General features: G+C 35.3%; 1 protein-coding gene across 1 annotated transcript in view; it reads left to right on the forward strand.

Annotated features, from left to right (window-relative positions):
• Positions 1–9,915, forward strand: part of LOC122810878 (microtubule-associated serine/threonine-protein kinase 3-like) — a 46,472-nt gene extending 36,557 nt beyond the window's left edge. The window contains exons 5-6 of the mRNA XM_044082422.1: positions 2,037–2,159; positions 9,760–9,915. Of these exons, the coding sequence (XP_043938357.1) occupies positions 2,037–2,159; positions 9,760–9,899 (263 nt within the window). The 3' untranslated portion in view covers positions 9,900–9,915. The remainder of the gene's footprint in view (positions 1–2,036; positions 2,160–9,759) is intronic.
• The last annotated feature ends 251 nt before the right edge of the window (positions 9,916–10,166 follow it).

Here is a 10,166-nt window from a genome sequence, read left to right on the forward strand (position 1 = left end):
CATAAATAATTGAATAGATCAATGTCTATCCTTGCTTCAATAAATAAATCATTCAAATAAAATTTTATACGCTGGTATGCCCTGTTGACTTCACTAAGGAACACTAACTCACAATTTGGCAGCACCAAAATAGCTTTCATTTTGTTATAATAATCCCCAGGGTCCATAAAAACAAGACCCCCTCCCTTGTCTGGTTTCATAACGCAAACAGATATTTTCTTTAAATTATCTAACAGTTCTTGTTGTGTTACACTCAAGTTATTTCTAACATTATGATGACAGCTCGCTTTCAAAGCTGCTCTAATATCCATTTTGCAAACTTTTTCAAACAATAAGAGTAGGGGATGTAAAGGGGGATTATATGTACTAGCAATCCTATATGTGTTCTCCAGTGTTGGTAAATCACCCATCAATACATACAAATTAAGCTTTTGTACATACAATTTCAAATTCACAATAGTCTTAGCTATATCAGCCTTATGTGAAGGCACAAAGGTGAGGCCTTTAGAAAGGATATCCACTAAAGGCATATCAGCTACAAATGAAGAATAATTAAATATGTTAAAATCAGCGTCAGTGTTCTGAACAATAGTACATGGGGTAATATCGTTGATGTCCGACAAACCAGTAGGGCTGCCATTGTTACTTACTTGCACTAGTCCCACAAAATCTGGGGTTAAATAGTTATTACTAATTACCTCCATTTTTTCTGTTTCCGATGGCGTCCTCTATTCTGTTGATTTGAGTTGGAAAAGTTGGTTTTGTTGGGAGGTCTGCCTGCTTGAAAATTTGATGTATTAGTGCTACTAGCACCATTATTTTGTTGTTGATTCCAAAGCCTTTCGTTCCATCTCAGTTAATTTTCATTATTGGAAAGCGTGTCATCGATGAATTCACCATCGGATATAGTGGGAGGGTCATTTCCATGATCGTTTTGCCTACTGGTTTGATAGTTCAACCTGTTGTTGTGGCGATTGGCTGTCAAATTTTGAGACAGGTCGTGGAGGATAGGCGGAACCTCTTTGATAGTCCATCCTGTCGCATTCTAATTTACGAAACTTTGTACTTTTTAACTTATGAATAAGCTGATCAATACTACTAAAAATCCTACCATAATCAAACTGATATCTAATAAAATCCTGATCAACTTTAATTTTCGTATCCAACTCTGCTAATACAACAGCCAGTTCATCGACCATTTTTTGATAATAAGTAACCATAACTTTGAGCATTTCAAGCCCTTGCTTGTTGAAAAGGTCAATTAAAGCTGCATGAAAAGGGGAATTTTTAATAAGTCCCATGGGATATTTCCATAGTCTAAGCCCTTTAGGGACTATACTCTGATGAATGCATTCATTAAAATAGGCAATGTCTAACTGAAGTTATTTTACCTTCAGTAACTTAGTATCAAACATTTTTAAATTTTAAACTAATGAAGATTGTGTCACCAATCACTGAAGATTGATCCCTAAATTCTGACAAACATTTGAGTTTGAGACTTCATACCCTTCAGACAATTCACGCTAACACAAAGCCTATTGTTTAAGGAACGTTCTAAGATTATAAGAGCAATATTAAAAATCTGTCCCAATTTCTGGGCCTTTGTCCTCCCATCATGTTAGGCTTTTCCAGATTTCTTATGCTAAGAGGATAAACGGTATTTGCCAGCTATCATTTTTCATACTTAGGCTTCTACTTTTTCAAAAGGAGTTTATATCTCAGTAGAACATCAGCTGTGTGGACATTGCTTTCATCTTGTGAATGCTGCTGTTTTATGGATTTAATACTTTTCTTAGTATTGCGTTGGACCATGTCTTGTTGTACTCTGCAGACCAAATTTGTTTTCAGTTTAGATCATATTTGCAATCAGTAATTATTGCTTATGAACTTATTTTTTGGTGTCCCGACTGATGCCTAAAACCACTGAGTATGTTGAAGTATATAGCTGGAAAACACGAATGAATGAAGTAGGAAAGAAACTCTGATACTTGATATGCAGACGACTGTTAATGCTCTTGTTAATGCATCCATTGTAGCTGGCATACATGAAGTGAAGCAGCATCGTTTCTTCAAGAATCTGGACTGGAATGGAATGCTTCAACAAGAGGCAGAGTTTGTCCCACAGTGGGAATCAGATGAGGACACAAGCTACTCTGAGGGTAAGTGTAGAATTGCAATTAAGATAACTTAGAAGAGTGCCATACTGACAGATGCAAAGGGATTTTTGTTATACACTAGCCACTGTCTCACCAATTCCCATTAAACGTATGTCATGCACACAACACCAGACTAGAGTCCTCAGTCTCCACTGAGGACTTGCCCTGAACTGAAAAACCCTATCCTGTCCCATGGGATAGGAAGGTTTTTTTAAAAATACTGCTCAGAAGCTACCCCCTGAGATACCTTTGTATCATGGGGTTGACTAAGAAATATTTTTTAAATTGAACACTTCCTCCCCTCTACCTGCTGACCTTCAAGCCTGCCCTACTGGCTACCCATTCATTCTTCAGTTGTGTGTCCCCAGATCTAGTGGGGCAAGAGCTGTCTGGGGGCCACCATACAGGCAGATATCAAGGTTTCTTTTGCCCTCACTGGCATCCCAGCTATGATGGAGTTTTTGCTGTAAATAGCCTGAACACACCCTGGTGGTAATGTGACCGCTTGTGTCATTGCAAGGGCCTGTGCCGACATGGACTGTTATCACAGATTTGGGCAGTTATGAGCACATCCTTCATCCTTCCTGGACTGGCTCCTGTATCCTGACATGCCTCCATCCTCCAGCAGAGGCTGTGTCAGCACAGCAGCGGCATGAACCAGACATACTCAGTATCCCTTTCTCCAGGATGGATCTCCCATCCTCCCTTCCTGCTACATCAAACAACCAAGCCACTAACTGAATTTGTGTCACCTGGACCATTGTCTGGGCTTTATCCTTCTAGTCCACTGACATTTTTTTAGTATATAAACAAAAATATCTGGAATATTTTTCATGCAAAAATATATGCTGCAATATCTTGCTGTTTCACTGTATAGTTCTAAGGACATGTATGCTGTGTGTTTTGTTTATTTTCAGAGGAAGACTAACCTGTGTGGTCTCTAGAAGTGCTGTAATGCTAGCTGCAACTCAAAAAGTGTGAACTGTTTTCATAACCTTTTTTGCAACATAAAAGGATGCAATCCCCTTTTATAACCTTTGAACTAACATTCTAACAGGAATTCGCATTATATGAGGGAAGCCATTCTGTTCTAATTTAGTACAATCTAACTGCAGACTCATCATCTTTTTTCGGCATTAGGGGTCGCCACAGCGGATCATCTGTTTCCATTTCTTCCTGTCCTCTTACAGTCTAACTGCAGACTAACCCCTTTTTTTCCTAGTGTAGAGACCCAGTTTGCTTACAGCGTGCCATGTTTTTACAAATTCTTAATCTGTTTTTTGTCATGATGGAAGCAGCTTCACAAATTGTGATAGATCTCTTGTTGTTGACATCTGTCATACCTATGTGACCCCATTACTTAATATTTACTTTTCTTTCTAACAACACTGACACTCTTTGAATGTCTGGAATAATCGGTGGTTTGCTTATATGTTGCATGTTATTTTAATTCACATTTTTTGATATTATAGTGTAATCTTGTTGTTGTTGTTGTGTCTTTCGGCTTTTCCCGGTTAGGGGTCGCCACAGTGGAACTCCGGTCCACTAATGATTGGTAGTTGATTTTTACGTGCCGAGTTACCAGCCCTGATGCACAACCTTTAACGAAGGTATGCCCATTCATGCATGTCTCCACGCAGAAGACGCTCTAGCTGAGAATCGAACTGGACAGTGTCTTACTGTGAGGCGACAACGCTACCGCAGCACCACCAGATTTCAAACTTGTAGCATTCATTAGATGTCATGATGCAAAGTCATGTTACTGTGCATTGTTGCCATGGCTTCCCTGTACTGAGCTTAAAACCATATTGAACAGCTACAAGTAACTAGTTAACAGAAGAAATCATGTGCATGAAAAGGGGATCTGTTTGTGTAGTGAATATGTGTAAGAATGAATCAAGCATAAAGATGTACATTTTTATTTATTTAAGTGAGTTCATGGACCATTTTCTGCCATGAACCAGGCCAATAGCACATAATAAATACAACAAAGAAAGTAATAGAACACACTACTTGGAAATAGTAGTGAATACTGTTGAAGTTATTTATGTAGAATATTATGTAATAATATTACATATCTCATCAGCATTTGACGGCATTTCACAGGTAATATTTATAAAATTTCAAAACAGGATTTTAGCAAATACAGTCATAATTAATATTCCTGTTTTTCCAATTTTTTTTTTTTTGCATAACATCAGGAGTGTCGTTAGCCATTGTCTTTGAAACAATGACAATCATTGTGAGATCCAAAGTATTGAATAAGTTTTTATTCTGATGCAGTGATAATTTAGTTCCTTCCTTATGACTTGAGGAAGAAGATTTCATGTAGCATGGGAGATTTTAGAGAAGCCCTTTTCAACACACAGACAGACTGAAGGAAGGCCTTACTACTGTTAGGGTACTCTTTCATGTAGCTATATTGGGTAATTGTAAGTTTTCGTTGTTAGCCTGCTGGCTAGTTGATGGTGGTGATAGTTTAGGCTCAAAAGCTAGAAGGTTGAGAAAGTTAGAAGCTAGTTTTCCTTCTCCTGTAAAAGTCATTGCTGTTCCTTATGGTACGACACAATGGTGCAGCAGATAGTGTTGTTGTCTCTCAACAAGAGATTCCCAAGTTCGATTGTCAGCTGAGGTGCCTTCTGTGTGGAACCTGCATGTCCTCCATGTGTTCTCATGGGTTTTCTCTAGGAGTTTCAGTTTCCTTCCACATTCCAAAGACATGCAGTAGGTAAACTGGATACTCTAACTTGGCCATAGGTGTGAGTGTGTGGTGTGGAAGAACTACTGTGGCAGGGCTAGCCATTTGATGGTGTAAACCTTGGCTCTAGATGATTGTCACTGTTGAAGTGACACCCTGACCCCATGTGCAAAAATGAAAAAAAAGGTATTATGGATGGATGGTTCCTTGTGGTCTGATTAATGAATCAGCAAGTTTTGTTGACTGTATTCTAAAGCAAGTATGTATTAAGTAATGAGTTAAGGACAATCATGGGGAGGACATATTCTCAATTTTGGATTAGCAATTTGATTACAAGGGCTTTCCTGAAATTAAATGTTAGGAGCCTGGTAGGCTTGTAATATAATCTGAGTTGTATGAGTACACTGTCAGTGTAGAGCTCAGTGTGTGTTATTTACAGGGTAGAGTTGAGTCAGGCTGTATCCTCCATATGCTTTTGGTGTTGGACTTGAGTAACAGTAACTTTTTCTAGGTAAGTCATCAGAACTGCTACAGCTTCCTCTATCCTGTAAGGTGCTCCAGTGGTCATAATATTTTCTTGTTGAAGTTGATTGATTATAAGCTTGTTATACCAAAGCAAATTCCAGAGATAACTGCAGTGATTTTGTAGTACTTTTTGGACTACTTTGATGGATTTATCTGCACTTTGTAGGAGAATATTATCTGTGTACAAAGTAATTTGTGCTTTTGAGAGGTGAGGGATGAGGCTATAAAGGATTAATTAGAACAGCCTTTGGCCTAAAATAAAAAGATGTAAAACAACTGGTTTGCAGCAACCTGCATCTGTAGAGGTGGAGCTTGATGTTACCTGGGATTGTGAGTTCTATGACATAGATGTGAAACCATTTGGATTGACCATCTCCAAAACCCATCTGCCATCTTCAAACAGAAAAAAATGCAGTTTATTGAGGGTCATCTGAGATTTCAAAGCTTTTTTTCAAATCTGTGGAAAGCATTCTTATTAATAAACTCTTTTTCACGTTTGAAAAGAGTACGCCCATGACAGAGTAAACAGCCATTAAAGCTATGCTTGGCATATGACATTAGAACATAACTTCCCTACATGATGAGTATCTCTTACTGACCTAGTTCTCAAAAGTCTTGTTTGTAGCACAAAGGTTGGCAAAGGCCCAGTAGTCATATCTTTCTCAAAAAATTTTTTTTATTTTTTTTTTATTTTTTATTTTTCAAATATATTTGAATGAATTCTATAGTATTTATACATAACATATTAAATAACTGTGTACACTGTTTACATTAGCCTGACACTATAACAGATCTTAATGTATAAATTTACTTTATAAGTATGTCCAATTCATTACCAGAGTGTTTGATCACTTATTGTATAGTGTCAATCAGCGCTAACACTTTTCCCCAAGGGTTGTTGACAAATGGCTTTAGATAAATTCTTAGTTCTTTAATTTTAATTTCCAATAATGCTGTGGTCTTCAGCAGGCTGTAGAAGTCTTCCAAAGCTGGTATTGTGTTTGTATTCCATCTTCTTGTTATGCACTTCATTGAAATTGCAAGTATAGTCCATACTACTTACATATTTGACCTATTCAAATGATGACCTTTATTCGCATTTAATAATACAAGAGCTTTAGTTAAATAAAATGATTCATTAAATAAAGCTTGTAGAAAGTTATTAATACCATTCCAAAAATGGCTTAATTTTAACACAATCAAAGAAAATGTGGTTCCAATCTGCATTGTGTACTTGCTCACATCTCCAACATATTCCTTTTATGGAAGAACTAATTTTACTGATTCTATCTGGGGTTAAGAATGCTCCGTGCAATCATTTCCAATTAAAACCTTTCCAGTATTGTGTAAAGGATGTATATTTTGTTGATAATAAGATATTTGTTTTAATATCTTCAGTTAACTGTATTGAGTGTCCTTTTGTTATATATTTCCAATATGAGGTTTTAGGTGTTGTTTTATAGTTTATCAATATTTTGTAAAATTTTGAAATACTGTTCCCATGTCAAAGTCATTATACATGATTTCATATATGTATTTCATAAATTTAGGTATTTCTTTAAATTATTCTTCTTAAATCTTGTGAATATGACAGAATACTCTATGAAGTTAGCCAGTCCTGTTGTGGAATTTTGTATGTTGTTTTTATTACTTGCATACTTGTTCTTTGATGCATTGGAGCCAACAAACAAATCCTTTCAGTTCCCAGGAATTAATAATTTCTCTATATATTTTATGTGGAAAGTTCTTTGTGACTATAAATGGTGTTAAAAGATCAAACCAAATTTTTAAATCTATATTTGCATTAATAATTTTCCTAAATGAGTAAATGTAATAATTAATCATACGAGTTTTAGTGGGTTTAGTTATGTTATATTGCATACTAATACATATGTGCCATGGCAAATTGTTTTTATCTGTTATTTTAATGTTTTGTAAATCAAATTCATTTATTGATATTACAGTTAGTAATTCTTTCCAATTTGCAGAGTAATTTGGACTTATCCAATCTGAGATTGTTTTAGATATTGATGCTTTTATATATGTTTTTATATCAGGAATGTTTAATCCTCCCTGTTTCCATGGTCTGATATGATGTATTAAAGCTATTCTGTTTCTTTTGGGAAACCATAAAAATGTTATTAGGCATGAATTTATTTCTTTAAGTATATTCCTTTCTGGTAATAGTTTTATTGCCAAGGCTATATATAGGATCTTGGGCAGTAAAACTATTTTTATTAACTGTAGTCTATCTTCAAATGTTAATATTGTTTTGTTCCATTTTTCCACAGAGATTTTAATTGCATTGATGATATTGTTGTTTTTTTAGACTAATTCGTTATTATCCTTACATAACTCAATTCCTAGATATTTTAAGGTAGATTCTTGTTTCTATAATGTGATTCCCCCTTAGTCTGCAGTTCTTTTTTTTTTTTTAAATAACAATTTTGATTTTGATTTATTGAAATGGAGTCCTGAAGTCATGTGAAATTTGTCAATTAATATATCTAATTCTTCTAATGTCTCTTTTGTATTAATACTAGTAATATGTCATCAGCAAATAGCATTACTTTAGAATGGTATTGTTCATAAACATCTATTCCTTTGATTTTTATATTGTTATGAATTGAATCTGCCAATATTTCAATAGCCAGAACAAATACAATCGGTGACATGGGACATCCTTGTTTATTGCCTTTTGTTATATGGATAGATTCAGAGGTAAAAGGACCTATGTTGACATATGCTAAATTATTTGTATAAGTATTCTTTAGGGGATGAACAAAAGATGCAGGAAATTCAAATAGCATTAGGATTTTGAATAAATAGTCCCAATTTAGACAATCAAAGGCTTTCTCTATTTCTAAGCCAATTATGAGTGTTTCTTTATTTTCTTTATTAACATAATCTATAAGAGAAATTATCCTTTTGATATTGTCATGTGTGTGTGTGTCTATGATATATAAATCCAGTTTGATCATTATTTATTGTTTTGGATAGTGGTATTTTCATTCTGTTAGTTAATATTGTCATAAATATTATAGTCATTATTTAATAATGATGGAGGTCTATATGAGGTACAGAGGTTTGGGGATTTGTTTTCTTTTAAGATTGGTGTGATTAAGGAATATCTCCAAGAGGGTGGTATTAAAGCTTGTGACTGAATTTCTAATAGAGTTTTATGGAAGAGGGATAGCATCTTTGAAGGAAAAAGTTTATACATTTCCATAATTATGCCATCTATACCTGGAGCTTTATTATTTTTATCCTCTTTTATTGTATCTGTAACTTCTTTGTAGGATATGGGTGCTTGCTAGGGAAGCCACCTTTCGTTGTGGCTTAAACCGGAGTAAGGCCACATCCTTCACATCACCAGTATCCACGCCCACCCCACCCTTTCTCCTGCCCACACTCCGTCCATTCCGCGGTGTCACTGTCACATCATTGTGTGAGGAACGCCCTCTTTTTCTGTCCCTAAAGTCTTCTTTTGGCTGATTTACAAACTCCAATAGTCTGTTTCCTTTTTTGAAACAGAATACCAGAGTTTGTACAGTGTTTTCCGGACTACTGGAGAATCAATTTGATTTCCAGATAGTCCAGAAAAAACTGGAGGGGTGGCAACCTTAGTGTTTGCAGATCTAGTTTTAATTTTTCTGATATTATTTTTATATTAGAACATTTTTCATCTAGATTTAATTGATCGATATGTATATTTTCTTTTTGGAAATGTTCCATACAGTGGTTTCAATAGGCATCAAGAATGTCATCTATATCTGAGACATTTTTCCCTTTCTTTTCATGGAAGATACTTTTAATGTTATTAGCTTTTGATTGTATTTTGATTCTTGTGGATAAATTTTGTAGATATTTGGGAAGTAGTCATATCTTGCTGTACCGCAAGAGATCTTTGTTAGGTGAATGATGGAAAGATGTTTGAAGAGAAGGGCTTCATAGTCTTCTCTCCAGAGTACCAGCTGGTGGTACAGGAGGCAGATGCACACCTTGAGACAAGGAGAATTCCAATTTGACTGCAGCACTGCCACCTAGAGGACCACTGCTAATAATACAACTGGTTAGAGATGTAGGTTGCTGTAGCCAGCTGGTTTCTTGACATGTTCACTTAGATTTGAAAATGGTAACCACACAGAAAGACAAGAACAATTGCTCAAAGGTCTTCCTTCAGCTACCTAAGTAACACCACGTAATACTAGAACTGTTCTGACCTATGGTTTGAGTGTGGTTTTCCTGTCTCTAACCATTAGTTTTAAACTATGTTGGGCTTAGGAGGTACAAATTAAGTACTTGTTGACAGCACCATTATTTACAAGTGTTAAAAATAAAGTTGAAAGGGTGAAAATATGTTTTGCTTCACTTTTCCAGCTCATTCAGACTTCTTCAAGAATGACTTAGATGAACATAAGACCAATGATGATGAATGCATAGAAATCAAAAATTTCTCTTCCTGTTCTTCACGGTTTCATCAGCTAGCAGACTTTAACTATGGTAATGTATTGCTGTAAAATGAATAAAAATATTAAAAAAAAAATGAAAAAAAAAATAAAACTATTTTGAAAAAAAAAACCTCCAGTATTTATCGTGTGACAAACCATGGGTTTTTAAGATACAATGTTCAGAGCTCATTATTTGGTAATGCAAAACCAATAAATTTATTGTTTGAATATTTAATCTATGACTAGTCCTAAAAGGACTGCATATTAAACATCTGATGTTGTCTTTAAGGATACAGGAGTAGTTTATTGTTGTTCTGTGCGCAGAGTAGATTTTAT

The sequence above is a fragment of the Protopterus annectens genome, chromosome 9.part0 (genome assembly GCF_019279795.1).
Source record: "Protopterus annectens isolate FY-2018-M chromosome 9.part0, PAN1.0, whole genome shotgun sequence".
Classification (NCBI taxonomy): Eukaryota; Metazoa; Chordata; order Ceratodontiformes; family Protopteridae; genus Protopterus; species Protopterus annectens.